Source organism: Balaenoptera acutorostrata, chromosome 9, assembly GCF_949987535.1.
Source record: "Balaenoptera acutorostrata chromosome 9, mBalAcu1.1, whole genome shotgun sequence".
NCBI classification, from domain to species: domain Eukaryota; kingdom Metazoa; phylum Chordata; class Mammalia; order Artiodactyla; family Balaenopteridae; genus Balaenoptera; species Balaenoptera acutorostrata.
In genome coordinates, this window is record NC_080072.1 from 105,484,624 (window position 1) to 105,501,396 (window position 16,773).

The window sequence follows — 16,773 nt, forward strand, 5'->3', positions numbered from 1 at the left end:
CGGATGGTGGAGCGGCTGCAGGCAGAGGTGACCCGCCAGGCTGCCCAGCCCGGGGGCCGTGCCACTGGCCCTCCCTGCCCGCCCCGGGGCACTCACGATGCGGTCGGGTGGCGGCGTGCTCCGGATGAAGCACTTGATTTGGCCCTTCTCCCCGTGGAGGGCGTGCTGGGTCTGGGTGCTGGAGATGATGGGGGGTCCTGTTGGGGAGACAGCATCACATCAGGGATTCGGGAGGGGGTGGGACCTGGCTGAGCCCCTCTTGGCAAGTTCAGAAGTTTATACATTCATTCAGTCGTTCAGCAAACAGTTACTGGAGGCCTGTATATGCAAGGTGACGGGCAAGGCAGGGGACTCAGATAGATGAGGCTTCAGTCATAAACCTCTCAAGGGATTGTGAGTGAGTGCCTCTAAGTCAGGACACCCAGAGACACCAAGAGCTGCCACAGGAGGTGGGGAGGTGAGCACCAGGCAAAGTGCTAACCGACTTCACAGCAGAGAGAACTCTACCCGGCAGGTGGGGAAACCTTTATGAAGGAGGCGGTACACCTGAGAAGGGAGTTGGGGAGGGGTCAGGGAGGAAGGAATGTAATGTCACCTCCCCTAGCTAATGTCACCTCCACCTTAGCCAGCTGTTGGATTTCAAACCATTCCCTTGTGTCTCCAGTAGAGGGCACGCTTGCCTAACAAACCGGTGTCCTTGGCAGGAAGGGAAGTAAAAGAAGTTCCTCCACGAAGCGGGGAATCACCCCCCCACCCCCGCCGGCATACGTGGCTTGGGCTGGGCACGTTCATAGACTTCATCTCACATGTGTCTCAGGAGATCCCTTAGTTCATCGCTTTGCACGCCTCCACATACATACCCGGACAGCCCAGGTGGGACCACAGCTCCCAAGCTGACCCTGACATTATCCTATCCGCCCGGGCATGTGTGCGTGTATGGGTCATGTTTATGGATGTCTTGGGGACACCTGGGTCGTTTACCACCTCGGACAGCCTGGAGGGTCCACCAGGATTCCAGCAGCGTTTCCTGTCCAGTTCTGCCTGTTAACTAACCCAAATGACTGCATTTAGGCTGGGAAGGGAAAGGTCTTGGAGCTGGGAGAGGCAGACATGAGGGACCCTCAAGATAAGGGCTTCCACCCTCAGGGGGCCTTCAGAGTTCCTCTCTTAGGTACTTTAGCTCCAAGAAGCCTTTGGCCAAAAGGCAGGAGGGCTTCACGTTTTAGGACCTTGGGTGGAGCTTTGTTTTGCTGCCGGGCTGAAAGTGCTGATCCTGTAAAACCTTTTCCCCTTCACTTCCCAGGAGCTACGATTTCCCTGGGTGGGGTGGTCATCAGCTGTTCTAAAAACGATCAGGTAAATGCATACACATTTAAGGGCTTCTTAAAAGAAAACAGGAATCGGGGTAAGGGTAGATGGGGTTGGGAGAGTCAGAAGGCAGCAGTAGTATGGTTTATCTCCCCCTTCCTGCAAATCCCAGGTTTGAGCCAAATCACGGGCCCGTTTATTCCCCAAAGGGCAATGGCCAGCAGTCACCCCCTGGCCTGGATGCATTCTGATGAGAACCTCATCACATCTTGGATTTGTTCACAGTGTTGATTCCTTCAGCCTAGTCCGGGCCTGCCCAAGGGGCTTCACCACCCCTCCCCACCTGTGCTCCAGACACAGGTATAGACAAGTCCATTCCCAAGTCCACGCATGTGCGGGCTGGCCGGCTCCCTTCTGTGGGCCACTTCCTGCATCCTCCTGCCTCAGGGCATGACGACCCTCATTCAGAAACAAGCACACTGCCTCCTCCTTGCTTCACTCCAATCTCTTGGGTGTTTCTCTTCCTAGCAGCCTAGGGGAGCTTGTGTCAGAGCATTGGAGGCATAGGAGGGGGTTGGAAAGAAGGACCCTGGAGAGTGCAGATTAAACCCTGGATAGACACCAGGGCCCAGGCTGGGGTGTCCCATCCAAGAGGAATGTCCCTTTGAGGTGGGCGTTCCCTCCTCAAGAAACCGCTTTGAATCCCTGTTGGCAAATGCTTGAAAGTCTAAAGTGCCAACGGATTTTAGTCCTTCCTTTATCTATCGTGTTTTCCCCAGAAATGAGGATGCTCATTTAAAAGCTTCAGGCTTGGGGACCCTGGGGGCCACACGTGAGTCTGAGGGTCCCCAGCCCGGCTGGTCACAGGGCCATCGGAGCGGAGTTGGCCGTAGTCATGGGCCAGCACGACTCCCAGCGCCCTCCCAGAGTGGGTAGCGGGTAGCAGGTAGCGGGTAGCGGAGGAGGCCGCTGATTTCACCAGGCCCTGGTGCCTGAGCCGAGTGTCAGACGCTGGAGCCGGCAGGAAAAGGCTGCAGCCCATGTTGCCATGGATATATGGAGGTGCGATCAGATGCTGTTATTTTTAGCCCTGCAGCGCCAATTTATTGGTGGCGTCCTGGGGACACATAGGAAAGGCAGGAAGGCTCCCGAGGCAGGGATCTGCCCCGGACAGACGGACAGACGGCTCCGGGGTCTGAGCAGATTCACCATCCCTCTGGGGCTGCCATGACTCTTGGGGAGGGGCGAGGAAAAGAAAGGGATGGAGGGGGGCTGGCTAGCGGGGACAGCACCAAGCTGGTTTTAGTTTCTAGCAAAGCGGAGACCAGAGGAAGCTGTGCGCCACCTGCGCTGATTCCTGGGTCCTGGCTCAGCCCCGCGCTAGGGCCCTGGTCTGGAACAGGAAGCAGAGGCCCTACAGACGTGGGTCTGTGGCTTGGTTCCTGCTGGGGCTCAGAGCCTTGATCGGGAGACAGGCTACGCGGGAGCAGAGGCCTCACAAGGAAACCGAAACCCAGAGGAAGGAGGGCGTTTGGAAACACAGAGGGAGCGGTCTCAGCATCCTTGCCCTCTCGGACCCACAGCGTCGGTTGCCAGCGTGGCCCAAGCACACGTAACGCCAGGGACACCGAATTCCCGTCCTGATGCCACAGCCTTCTTGGGTCTGACCTGAGCTAGGTCCCAGCTTCTCTGTGACCTCCTACATCCCATCAACCAGGCCCCGTCCCCTGAATGTCTCATGTACCAGTCCTCTGGTAACTCACACTGTGTTCTTGGAGAGAGATGGCAATGCTCTCCTGCTGGGGTGATCTTATTACATATCATAAGACAAGTTCCCCGCCCTCAGGGGACCCCCTGAACTTGGCCCTGTGGGGATGGTGGCAGGTCTTCCTCATTGAGCGGCTCTAAAAATGGGAAGAGGCAGACGAGGAGTCACAGAGATGCCCCCTTAAATTCTCCACCAGGGCCAAGGTCATGGTCAAAGGGTAGATATGGGATCTATGTTGGTTGCCCAGTAGCTCTCTGACCCTTTTTCCTGGCCAGGAATAAATTCATCAGCCATCACTTTTAGGGCTGAGACCCCTTAGAAGGAACAGAGAGGAGGGAGGTGACCAGACAACCACTCAGGTCCTTCGTCACCCCAGGGCTGGGCTCTGACACGGACTGGAGCAGGTGGATGTAATCACTATGGACCCATAGTCGGAGGTGGATGTGAGGCCCAGAACCCACGCGTGCCCCTTGGGGCAATGCCAGGACCCTCTCGGCCCCCTCCCAGCCCTGCCCTGGCACGAGTGGGGTCTTACCATTGACAGTTAGGGTCACCTCTCGCTCCCCGGCCCCTACCCGGGGCACCACAGCTCGGCACACGTACTTCCCCGCGTCCTCCTGGCGGACGGTTTTGAGGGTCAGGGTCTTCTCATTGCTCAGGACCTAGGAGGAGTGGGGAGGGTCAGACCCCGAGGGCAGGGGCCACGCTCTCTGTCTCAGAACCAGAAAGGCTGAGAGGCAGGCCGGGTGGCAGGGGACACAGTCTGCAGCATCTCAGCAACAACAGGGGGTGGGGTGGGAGCCAGAAGTCTTCTTACACAGTGTGCCTGGCGGGCTGTCGGGTGCGGGAGCCCACGGCACAGAGCACCCCGTGAGGCTGAAGATGCTCCGCCCCAGCGGCAGCCCTGAAGGGTGGGAATGCAAGGGGGGGGGGTGGTGAGAGAGAAGGAGGGGGCCTCCCTGGCTGGGGCCCCTAGGGCTTTCTCATCCAGGGGGTCTGCCGACCAGCCTGTACCAGGCTGGCCAGGGGTGAAGCTATCCCGCAGCTGAACATCTTTGAGGGTCCCGGATCTGTCTCTCCTGAGTCATTTGCAATATCCCTTTGGGATGAGGTTTGGGGTGATGGCAAGAAAACAGGCTTTGGCAACAGCTGCTCTGAGTGGGAATCCCGGCTTCAGCGGTGCCTACGTGTGTGGCTTTGGGTGTTAATTATCTTCTTGGAGGCTCTTTCCTTGTCCCTGTAATGGGGGCAGTGACGCTCAGAGGACAGTGCAGTGGCTGGCACACAGAAGTCACTTTTCTGCTGCTTCTCCCCCTGCTTCCCTGCCCAAGGCTCTCGCTGGTCCTCCTGGGAGGAGGGATGTCTGAAACTCCTATGCACACTAAAGAACACATACACTTTAAAAGAGGAACACAGGAAGAAAGCAAGGCTTAACCCCAAAGTTAAAGGGTTACAACTATTTGGGGAAAGCTGAAAAGCCTTCCTAGTGACTTTTCACCCCCAGCACCTTGGTGAACACCTGCTTTTCTTATAAGGTTCAGGATAAGGCAAAACGGCACCGGCTGAATGTGTTTAGACCCAAGGGGGTTACGTGTGGGTAGCTGGGGTTCCCTCTCCTCTTTCTGGGGCCTTTCTTCCTTCAGTTTACATGGGAGGCTAACGTCCCCAGTCTAAGAGTGAGAGGGGCTATGGGAGGCAGTTCCCTCCTGGACTGTGGACCTCACACCCCTCCAGGGCCCTCCAGGGTCTGAGCTGCGGACTCACCACGCCAGAGCCCCGCTTCATCCAGACGATGGTCAGGGACGGGTTGCCTGTCCAGGCGCAGCTGAAGACGGCGTCGGAGCCCAGATCCACGAGCAGGGATTGGGGTTCCGTGGTCATCCTGGGCCCGACTGCGATGGGAGGAAGGAGGAGACAGGGCTCTCGTGGGCCGGGAGTTCTGGGGACCCTCCTTGCTGCTGCCTTCCCTCCCCCATTCTGGTTGGGAGAGGGGACACCACTGGTGCCACGTCCCTCCACTCCGGCCCATTCCCTTCCCTTCCGTGTCAGTCCTCTACTGGTCTGGGCCCGGGTCTGGGCAGTAAGGAGGAGACGCCTCTCCCCCAGCCCAGCCTCCCTCGGGCCCACCATGGGGGTAGGCAGCACCAGCCCCGGAAAGCGGCTCTGGTCCCATTTCTGCCTGGATTTGCCCCCAAGGGCTCTCCCATCCCATTCCCTCTGTCCTGGTCCCAGGAAGCCCCCCTGACCCCAGCGTGTGGGCAGAGTGTCCTTCCCCCACCCCAGAATCTCTCTGTGTCTGCCTTCAAGTCAACTGGCCACCTCCTGCAGGCCTCAGCCTTGTGACCGGGAGTCAAGGTACCCGTGCGTCTGGCCCAGCTCCCTGGGCCCACCCAGGGCCCCGCAGGGCCACCGCAGGGCTCTGAGATAAGGAATGGGGAGGCCAGGCCTCCTGGAGGTGCCCCCCACACCCGGCGCCCGCCCAGGTTACTCTCTAGTCCAGCCCCGCCCCACCTCTTTTTCAATCCACAGAGCAGGTGGCCTTTGGTTCGGTTGCCCGCGCCCCTGCTGTTAACGGAGGCTTCTCCTGCTTCCCCCCCTACACCTGTCCTAACCCGAGTACCCTGCAGACCAAGCCTTGGTTCCCAGAGTGCGTGCAGCCGTGGGATTTCAGGGGTGGTGACGGGAGGGTGTGAAGACAGCTGTTTTCAGGGAGCAAAAGGTGTGAAACCAGGGTCAGGAGACCCAGATGAGTCCCTTGGTGCAAAAAGGGAGTCATAGCACTTTCTGCTGAGGCCGGTGCGGGCGAGCGGGCGGTCAGGCATAAAGTTCGCAAAAGTGCTTCTAAATCTGTAAAGGGCAGCGGGTGAGCTGACGCTCAGCGCTGTGAACACAGCTGTGGGCTGTTTCCCCGAGGGTCCCCTCCGGGCCGCTGGGGAAGAGGGGGAGCCCCTGATGGGAGGCAGACCCTTTTCAGTCCTCATCGTGCCACTTACTCGCCGCGTGACCTTGGGCCTCCATCCCCTCATCTGGGTACTGGGAATGAGAAGTCCAGCCTCCCTGGGTGATTTATTTCTTTTAAGTTTTTTTTTGGCCACGCCGCCTGGCTTGTGGGATCTTAGTTCTGTGACCAGGGATTGAACCCGCGCCCGCGGCAGTGAACCTGCGGGGTCCTAACCACTGGACCGCCGGGGAACTCCCCTCCCTCGGTGACTATGAGGGTCAAGATAAACACGAGGGCAGCTTTTCGTAAAGCGCACGGATTACGAGCCTGTGAGGCATTCTTATGGCACGTGCAACGAGCCCACGACGGTTCCTCCTGCCGTGAGCAGCGACCAGCCGGTGCCCGTGCGCCCGGAAGCCCCCAAACAGCCACTCACAGTAGACGTCGACGTTGCGGCTGACGTTGGTGCTGCCCAGGGCGTTGGTCGCCTCGCAGGAGATGGGCTCTGAGAAGTACGTGTAGTCCACGGTGGTCCGGTACACCTCCCCGGATGCTTCCTTGATGATCTGGCCCCGCTTGGCCCACCTGCAACGCAGGCGCCCGGGCTGATGTGGACCTCTGGTGGCGAGGGCGTCCTTCCCGCCTGGGGGGCTCTTCTCTCTGGGAGCCGGACACATCCATCCCGCAAAAAAACGAGGCCCAGGGAGGGGCGGCGTAGGGCAGGCCCCCGAGCGGTCCCTCAGGGGAAGCCTCCGCAGAGGGGTTACTCTCAGGGCTAGGGGTGTGGGGTTGGTGATGGGGGCAGTGGTTTCTGGTCCGTGGGTCACCAGGCAGCCGGCAGCACTCGACTAGTGGGTTATTCTGGAGGGCGGTGGGTTGACTATTCAGTGGGTCAGTGCACCTGGCTGGCCACCGCAACTGGCTAACCCAACTGTCAGTGCCCAGACTGCTTGGCCCTCTTGCTCTGAGCTCTCTCGGGGGTGGCGGGGGACCGTCCTGGGCCACAGTGGAAAAGAAGGAAGCCAAATCCGTGACCAAAGAGGCCAAGGTCTAATGGTGTGTGCCCATACATGCGTGCACTCCTGCACACACGCGCATGCACACGTGCACGTGTGTACACACGCGTGGGGCTCAGGAAGCTTGATTTCCAGACGAGGCGAGAAGCCGGTGGAGAGGTGTGAGCAGTGGTCCCAACTGCTCCCTCCCCAACTCGGTCAGCTCTCTCAGTCCCCCTGTCCTGACTCCTGTCCCTGGGGGGGGGGTCCCCTCATGGTGTCCCTCTCTCTCTGAAAGCCCTTTCAGCCTCCCTCATGGCACTTGCTCTTCTTCCTGCCCAGCCTCTGCCTCCCACCCTGGCTCTGCCCCTCAGAGGCCTGGGCTCCATCAGCACTGGTTTGATGGGGGTGGGGGAGGGGGGATGGGAAGACAGCTGTGCTGACTTCTTTGCTGGGCCAATTGGGCTGATCTGTGTCTTGGACCTGGCTCCGGGGCGGTGATCACTGCCTTGGACCGGTAGCTGGGCAGTCTGCTACCTGTGGGGCAGTGCGCCCAGGGGGGTATGTGCCTGTGTGCGTGAGGCTGAGGTTTCCTTACAGATGCCTAAGGAGAGAGAGTTCAGAGCTTCCCTTGGTTTACTCCTATTGTGGATAAGACGTTTTAAAAATCACAGAACTTCCGACCAGGCTCTTCCTACTGTGGCTCAGGCCTGTTTTGGGGTGCGTGTCTTTACCAGAGCTGGGCAGGTACCTTGGCCCTGCAGTCGTTACCCTGGGGCCACGGTCCCCTGTGACCACGTTCTTGGAGCCTTTCCTGGGGCCACAGAGGCCCGTCTCCTGCCCTTCCCTCCACCGGCTCCCACCCAGCCTGCCCGTCCGGCCCGGAGGCTGCCGTCTCCCGGCATAGCAGGGAGCGTCAGGCTGGCAGCCTGACTAATCCGTGTGCAGTTATTAGCTCAAATGAATATCGGGTCCTTATTAAGAAGACAATAATAACAATTATAGTTTAACAACAGAGCAAACCATAGCTCCCCGAGAGCTGAAGGAGCTTCCCAACAAACCATTATGAATTATTCATGACTCATTTCCATCTCTAACTTTAATTTAATGACCAGACTTAATAGTCAGGTACAGCTCCCGCCTGGGGTGGCTGAGTTCAGTCCCAGACACACGGCCAGGGATCGGTGTCCAGCCGCTACTCCATCTACCCTGCTGCGGTGAAGATTTAGGCGGTGGGATGCTGGGGGGTGGAGCAGGCAGCTGGCTGGGCTGGGGGGAGGCGGGTGAGCCCCTCCTGCCCTGCCCGGACCCCTGCTCCTGCCTGCCCACAGCTCCAGATGCTGGGGCAGGGGTGGGCTTGGCCCCAGCGAGCAGGCTCTGCTGGGCAGTCCTCTTCCATTACTGGGGGGTTCCTGGGGAAAAGGGGGCTTTCTCCCCACCTGTCTGGGGCCCCTCATAGTGTAAGAAGGGTGAAAGCTCCACCACTGGGGCCCTGAGGGTCTCAGAATTGCTGGGGCATCCTCAGGCCCGGAGCCCAGTGCCCCAGGTCACATGGGTCTCCTCTTCCCCAGAGCAGGCTGGCCTCCCCTCTCAGAGCCAAAGAAGGGAGACTTCAGGGATGCCGGATGGCTGTGCGGCTGCGGCTCTCAGCTCCCAGGGCCCGTCCCCACCTTGGAGGTGAAGGGGGAGCCGGAGGAAGTCGTAGGCCGTCTTCTCCCAGGGTCACAGGAGGCCAGCTGTGGGGCTGGGCCTTTGGGGGACGCCCCACAGTCCCCTGCTCACGTCCCACTCAGCCAGTCTTTCTCTCTCCCGTCTTTATTCCCCTCCCACACCAAAAAGTCCCTTGGAGGCATCCCTTCCAGAAGCTCAAACCACTCACTGAAGCAGCTGGTCACACGACCGAGGGTGAGCCAGGGAGCGAGTCCCACCCTCTCCCGTCTCCCCTCCCATCTTCCCTCCCATCTGTCTTCTCCTGTTTTCCAGCTTTGCTCCCTCCTCCTCCTCTTTCCTCCTGTCTCTTCACTCTCCCACCACCCACCTACGCCCCTGCCACCACTGCTGCTTTCACCGCCTCTCCCAGCCCTCGGAACAGGAGTCAGATGAAACCTTTCCCAATCAATGTCTAATTTGGCGTGAGCAAATGTAAGAGGATTAATTATTTATATCACACAATCAGGAGGCTGGTGTGTCAAGGCTGACAGGCTGTTCTCAATGGCCCTGCCTTTCACACTGGGCGGTGGGACCCGCCCTGTCACCTGCCGGGTGGGGTGGCCCTGAAAGCCTCAGAGGGGAGCAGAGAGGCCGGAAGAGATGCACTTCAGGTGTGCGTGGGCCTGTTCTGCTCGCCCCGGGCCGCTGGTCCAGTGGGGCAGCCAAAGTGACTGCTGAGTCCAGCTGCATGGGCTCCCCTGCACCACCCCCCAGGTCCCCTTGCTGGGTGCTGGGGTGGACGAGGGCATATCTCTAATTTCCAAGATCACAGCCTCTTATGCGGAACAGGAGGAAGCAATCAAGACCAAAGGAAGTTAAGAAACAAAGAACCCTTAGTCTTGTCAAAGTCAGTTGGGAAAACTCGATGTGCTTACGTGCCGAGATTTGCTCAAGGCTTTTCCTCTCGGATCCCAACACCACGTCTAGAAGGACCATCTGCCTGCTGGGTGAGCCCTTCCTGAGGCCAAGGGGCTGAGCCAGTTGGGAGTGGGCGCAGACGTCTGCCTCCGCTTGCCATGGCCCCTGCACCCCCTTCCTCCCGGGCCACCCCAGCTCTCCCACATTTTCCTGGAGGCCAGAAGGGCTCCCTGAGAGCCTCTCCGGTCCTGGAGGGAGCCTGATCCGCACCAAAGCCTTTCTGGGGCCTTTGGCTAATGGGAAGCTCAGGAGGGAAGGTGGCAAGTAAGAACAGGTGCATATCTGCAGGGGGCCTGCCTGCACCTCTGGCTCGTCCTCTGTGTGTGATGGGCTGACCCAGGCTCTGAGCTGCAGGGAAGGATGCGCATGGAGGGAAACCACAGGTGCCCAGAGCCTGGGGAAACCTGCACGTCCTGGCTCATTAACTTTTCAGTTTGAAAGCTAAATATAACTTTGTAGTTATAGAAAAGTCACAAGAATGGCCCAAGTAACTGCCATATTCCCTTCACCTAGATCCACCAGTTGTTAATATCTTGCCACATTTGCTTTCTGATGATCTCTCCATATTAGATTTATACCTTATTATTGTCAACGATGTGAGGGTGAATGTGGGTGTACCTGCCCGGGGGGTCAGTGGGAGAGAAGGGCTGCCCAGGGAAACTGGCATTAGAGGTCTTTTCTGGGCACATGGTGCCTGGTGTTTAGTGCCTGTGAGCAGAGAGCAGACAACAGAGAGAAGCCCACCTGTGGATGGAGCCCAGGTCTTGCAGGTACAGGGTGGAAGCTCAGAAAAAAACAAAGACTCTTTGGGCATTTCCTTCTGCACCTTTGTCACTTGTCCCAGCCGAACCAGACCTGCCCCCTGGACTTAAGGGGCTGTAGGACTCCAGGGAGCCTGAAGGTCGTCTGATCTTTCTCCTGCCTCTAGCCCAGTGACTGCTTACATCGACGGGACAGATGGGTTCTCATCCTACTTAAAAATATTCTCAAGGATAAAGACTCTGTGCCTTTCCTGGGTTTCCGGTTCCAGCGTTAATTATCTGCAGTGCAGGGAGTACCACCTATGTCCAGCCTGAATCTCTGGCTGACTCTTTGGCCCATTTGCTCGAGTTCTGCCCTCTGGGGCCGCACTGCCTCTCGTCTCCCCTGTCCTCCACTCCCACTGGCAGGCTTGTTTCCTAGTCTGGGACCATCAGCATTCCTGGCACTGGCTGATGCTGGGGCTTCATAGCCCATCTCGACAGCGGAGGCGACACCAGGCTCTTCCACCAGGTCTGGGCTGGGGGAAGGGACGGGGCAGGGTGAGGGCTATGGTGAGTTGCACAGATGCCTCAAGGAGGGGAGTGTCTGAGTCAGCCCCCGGAGCACCTCTGAGGCCACTGTGTGTCTGGAAGTCTTGGGTGGTGATGGTGCCCGGGCAGGAGGGTGCCCAGAGGGGCTGCTCTATGTGTTTACGGAGTCTGCGAGCTAACGTCGTGGAGCGCCGAGTACCTGCCACACAAGTGCTGCACCTGAGAGCTGTTAGGTGACTAAACTGCGGTCCCGCCTTCGAGAAGCTCAGTCAACAGGGAAAGACAGGCATGTAAAAAAAAGTGATGCATTTATCAGTGTGGTGAGCAAAGGCTGCACTGGGGCGGTGGGTATGAATGATTCTGGGTACCCGCCGCTCAGGGCTGGTGGTCCCGGAGACCCTACCCTACCAGGAGAGCGGTTTGGCGAGCACAGAACTAGAATCCAGATGCTGAGTGATCCTGCTCGTTCTCCGGGTTGTTTTAGCTTTCTTTCCCTGAGCCTCTTTCCCTCCTTTCAGAAATAAGGGGTAAACAAGCTGCTCAAACAGAAGCAGTGAAATCTTCTGCCTCAGAGGAGGGGGGGGGTGTGTGCTCACGAAGGAAAGGAGAAGTCCGCCTGGCCAGGGGTGAGCGGGTGTGCTGAGGACACCCACAGCGGACCAAGCACCGCGCTGGAGGCCCAGGACCACAGGTGACGCCCCCGCGACAAGGAGGGGTGTGCAGGGCGCCGCGGTCTGGGCCTCCCCAGCAGGGCTCTTACCTGTACTGGGTGACGGTGGGGTTGGCCTTTGCAGAGCAGTGAAACGTGACCACGTTGTCCTCCAGCACGGGCTGTGGCTCTACCGACAGGTTGACAAGCGGGGGGTCTGCGGAGAGAAGAGGCGTCCTTGCAGGTGGGGAGCTGCACGCACGGGCTGGGGATTCAATCCCCGGGAGAACATGAGGGTAAAGGCCAGTGATCCCACCACCTGGGACCGTCGGAGCAGCCGCTCCCCTGGTGGTCCCCAGAAAGTTGGGGGCCTCGGCAGGGGGCTCCCTCCCTCCCTGGAAGTGCCGGATTCAGGCCGTCTGGCGGTGGGGTCAGGGCTCCTGCTGTGGATTCAAGGCCGGTGTTTAAATGAATGGCCAGCCAGGAAGCAGGGCTGCCTGGGCCTCAGAATGTACTGTCCACCTTCCAGCTTTGGGAGAACAAACCACTGCAGAAAGGAGAGGTGGGAAGAGGGGGTGCAGGGGCCAGAGGGGGTTGTGGACACTAAGCCCCTTTAAATATAAACTTTCTGTCTCTGAAGTGTCTGTTTCGTGTCTCTTTGTGTAAAGGTTCTGGTGCATCTGTTGCCTTGAAAGTGGCATTTTTACCCCTTCATCAGCCTAATCATCTCTGCTGAGTCCTGACTGGTGTCACCCAGCCCTCAGCTCCCCACGCTGGGCTCGTCTTTCTCATTCAACATGACAAGAAGCCCAGCTCTGAAGTGCGAAATGGTTGAAGGTGGAGGAGACAGAAGTCAGAGAGAGGGAGAGAGACGGGGAGACACAGAGACACACAGATCCGTGCCGAAGGGATGGGGGGACATGCAGAGAGATGCCTACATAGGAGAGACATGGAGATGAGGGAGAGAGAGAGAGAAAGAGAGACACAGAGAGAGGGAGACAGAGAAAGGCAGAGAGAGAGAAAGTGCAGAGGCAGACTAAGAAAAAGAGGCAGAAACCCAGAGAAGCAGAGAGCAGAGATGGACAGGTTCAGAGAGAGACTGACATGTACACAGAGGCACACAATCAGACAAAAATTTTAGACTTAAGGCAGAAAGACCAAGGGAGACTAAACAGATGGAGACAGAAAATGATAGGGTGCTGGGGAGAAAGGCCAAACAAAATAATGAGAAACTGAGAAAAGAGGGAGAAACAGACATGGAGTGACCTAGAGATGGAAACAAGAGGAGGAGGGATGTACAGCAGAGATCAGAGGCGGGGAATCAGCCCAGAGACAGGCCCCAAGGCGGCCTGGCCCTCCTGAGCTCCGGGGAAGCAGCCTCGGGACCTGCTCTAAAAGCTGGGCATCCTCGTGCTTCTGGGCATGCGCCCAGGCCCAGCACCCCAGGCATCTGCGCTTCAGGGGAGGGGCGATGGCAGCCAGTGCCCGCCCTTCTTCCTTGTCGGGGCCTGGAGGTCTGGCTGGAGTTCAGCTCTAGGCTGAGTGAAGAGGGCGGCTTGGTCCCTGCGTCCTGGCCAGGCCCCGGGGCCACATCTTCTAGCCCGACCTCACCAGTAAGCACAGCAACGCGCTGGAAGGGCGTGAGAACTTTCCAGGGGTTCAGCCCATCTTCAGAAAAAGAAGCGAGGAAGTCAGTTTCTCAGAGACCATCGAGAAAACGCTGAGCCCTCTGGGTGCCTGTGAAGGGCACCACGGGGGGAGCAAGGCTCCAGCCGCCTGGCCCAGCTCCTGGCCGAGACGACAGGGTGGTCCCCGAGCCCCTCAGAGAGTCACCTGTGCAGACGCCCAGCCATGGACGGAGCCTCACCCACCCCGGAGCCGGGATCCTTTGGCCACTCGGCCTCCCTGCGCCCTGCTGGTGCTCAGGCTGCCAGCGCTGGGGCACCGGGGCTGGGGAGATGACCCACAGGGGCTGTGCCGGGGTCTGCAGACAGCGTGTTAGGACACGGGAGACAACGCTGGCTCCTGAGTAGCAGGTGGCGACTGAGCTGGGGCTGTTCTCCCCGCGTTATCCCCCGCTTCGGGTTGGGGACCACGAGCTTCTGCTACTGGAACAGCTGGCTTGTCTGCCTTTTTCTGGAGAGTTAATTACCGGGGAAGTACTTCAGTGATCTCAATCTTGGTTTCTAAAGCGTAACTCCAGTGGTCCCAAAGATGCGAGGCCAGGACTCGCCATGAGAACTCTCCCCACGCCTCCCAGGAGAGCTACCCCCCCCCCAGAACCCTGCAGCCTCTCCCCGGCTGCTGCCCATCACCCTGGTGCCGGCCCACCCAGCCGAGGACCACCAGCTTCCAGGGCTAGTTCAACCCTGGAAGCCTAGAAACCCGCCACAGAACTTGCGGGGTAGTTCCAGGAGGTCTGCCCCCACCTGGATGTGCTTTATAAAGTGATGAGGCTTTGGTGGCAGGGAGATGGGGCACACACTGGATGGAGGACCCCCTTCGGGCTGCCTGCTCCCCTTCTCCACCACAGAGCCGCCCTCCTCCGTTTATCCTGTGGGCACCACTCTCCTGCAGCTTCCCTACCTCTTTGCGACATGCTCGGTACCCAAAAGAACAGGCCCTGGGAAGCTTCCACACTTGCCAGTCTCATCTGTGCTTCCACCCCAGGCCCAGAGGTGCCCATGCTCCTCTCTCCACCCCTCTCCTCTGCGTATGCAGGATATGAATTTTCAGTAGTCTACCAGGCTCCGGAGGTATAAATAGTTTATGTCATATCCAACTATTAAACATAATTTTAATCCCATTTGTGATGTCAGCTGAATAACTTGCATGGGGGCAGCTTTGATGTAGCTGGTGGAACTGAGATCACATTGAACAGATGTCACAGCTGAGAGTCTGTTAGTGTATCCATCAGCAACCTGCCTCTGTGTGTGTGTGTGTGTGTGTGTGTGTGTGTGTGTTTTCAGGGGAAGCAGTACATCGAGGAGGGGGTGAGAAAAGAGAGAAACTCCATGACTCAGTGATTTTATAGCACATCCATTTGAAACTTGGCAGCTGGATGCAGAGTCCAGATGTAGCAAGACTTTGGGGGTGTTAAGCTTTCTCACCCATTACTCAATCTGGGGGCTTTGTCTTCCGTTGGGTAACATCTAAAGACCAAGGGAAACAAACAACAAATGTGTTTTTGCTGAGTCTGGATGCGTCTTGGTTGACTGAGAAGACGAGCAGGTTTGTAAAGGCAGCTCTGATGCAGCCCGTGGTGTCCACAGTGAACAGCTGGGTGCTTACTGAATGAACAAAGGGATAAACGGGGGCAGGGGGAGAGCAGGAGGGAGGGCGTGGCGGGAGCGTGCTCTTTTGCTCGGCAGGTGCACGCAGACACCTTCAGGAGAGGGGACAAATGGATGCAGACCTCCCCCCGTTGGGGCTGGGGGCACTGGGGAGGGGCAGCTGCTCCCCCATGACTGTGCACGGTAACAGCAGCTGACAGGTGCCGGCGCAGTGCCAGGGTCGCCACCTGAATGATTTAATGTAATCCTCGCGGCCAGCGTGTGAGCCAAGCGCTGCCACCTCCACGCACAGATGAGGAAACCGAGGCACAAGGAGGTTAAATAAGCAGGTCGGCATCACTCAGTAAGTGGCAGAGCCAGAATTCAAACCAGGAAGGGTTTAACCACGACGCTAGACTGCCTTGGATGGGGCCCAGCTAGGAAACCGGGCACCTGGGTTCTCAGTCTCAGCCCGACCTCATTCCCGATGCCTCCCCCCCTCAGGTGGCTGAGTTGTCCCTGGAAAGAAGGCCAGCAAAGCCCAGAGACCTGGCAAGGCCGGCGTCCTCCTCCTGTGCAGACTGTGGTCTGTGTGCCCTGGTAAATCGATCATCTCATTAGAGTGTGTTTAGAGGGACGTGTTTTAGTAGTTGGTGGGCTGTTGTCATGATGATGACTTTCCTGTTGACAGAAGAGGTTCTGCTGTGTGACGGAGAACAGGCTGGAGGGAACAGGAACACCCCTTGCCCTGGGTCCCTCCTGCCAGGGCCCAGGAGCCGACCAGGCGGTCCTTTTGTGAGGGTTCCGTGGCTGGCACAGGTCTCCTGACCAGCTGGGGGGTTGGTGGGCGAAGGAGGGTGGCGCTGCACAGCGCCCACGACCGGCAGCCTGTTATAGGAGGCTTGGGTGTCTGTGTCTCCCACCCTCATCCCTCCCAGATTTGGCTCGTGTCTGGAGAGAGCTCTGATTCACGGTCAATCTCAGGGCAGAAAGAGAACTCAGATGTCATTCGATCAAATCAGACAAGGAACGGGCATCTCTGGCGTGAGGCGTCAAGCTTAGGCCCGCACAGCTCGTGGGTGGTGGAGCCTCTCTGGACGCGGACCACTCCATCCTTCGGCATCTCGCTTCCCCTCCATAGCTGGACCTGCTGCTTGATGCCACGCCTGCTGCACGGAAGAAGCAGGCAGGTGTGGAGAGCCAAGGCCTGGACTGCGGTTGGGGAGGGAGGCAGCCCTCTCAGGGTGACCCTGAACTTACATGACCCTCGGAGCGAGGGCCTCCCTCCCATCACCCTGGTCCTAGACCTGGCCAGAGCCCTCTGCTTGGTGCAGATGGGGGTGGGGGGGTGTTAACAGCTGGTGAAAATGGCAAATACAAAACCTTCTCTGAGGCCTCAGCTGTTGTGTCTAGGTGTCCAGAGCAAGCCCATTTGAGGGTTTGAACAGTTTCTTCTGCCCTCTGGAACCTAAACGTCGCCTGCCAGAATTCCAGACGCTGAGAGAAGTCTGCTCTCTGGCTTCCAAGACGGGCTCTGGAAGCCCCAGGACATGGCCCCTGCAGACCCCAGATCCCTGGAGAGCCCCGTGGAGCACAGAATCCAGACACTTAGATGAGCCAGGGCTGTTGGGAGGTGTTTCTAGGTGGATTTGAATTAAAATGAGTAAAATGACAAGGAAGAAACCAATGCCAGCCTGCAGCTCTGGCCTTGTCCTTCAGAGACTCCAACCAAAGCCACCAGCTCATGACGGCCTCATGCTCTGTGGCAGGGAGGGGGGTTTAAGAGAAGAAAAGTCGACTTCCGGGGGCTGACACTTCCAACCTAAGCCAGTCCAGTATGGAGAGCAAAGCTGCTGGGTCCCTGTGTTGAGCTCACCTTTGTTCCCGGGGGCCGACAGGTACATTAGAGAGATTTTAGAC

The 16,773-nt window shown here is 58.4% G+C and overlaps 1 protein-coding gene across 2 annotated transcripts in view; it reads right to left on the bottom strand.

Annotated features, from left to right (window-relative positions):
* KIRREL3 (kirre like nephrin family adhesion molecule 3) overlaps positions 1–16,773 on the bottom strand; it is a 555,134-nt gene that overhangs the window by 13,311 nt on the left and 525,050 nt on the right. For both annotated transcript variants that reach the window (XM_007183376.2, XM_007183375.2), the window contains exons 7-11: positions 11,693–11,798; positions 6,454–6,602; positions 4,841–4,968; positions 3,612–3,738; positions 97–197 (exon numbers count right to left, since the gene is read on the bottom strand). In XM_007183376.2, the coding sequence (XP_007183438.2) occupies positions 97–197; positions 3,612–3,738; positions 4,841–4,968; positions 6,454–6,602; positions 11,693–11,798 (611 nt within the window). The remainder of the gene's footprint in view (positions 1–96; positions 198–3,611; positions 3,739–4,840; positions 4,969–6,453; positions 6,603–11,692; positions 11,799–16,773) is intronic.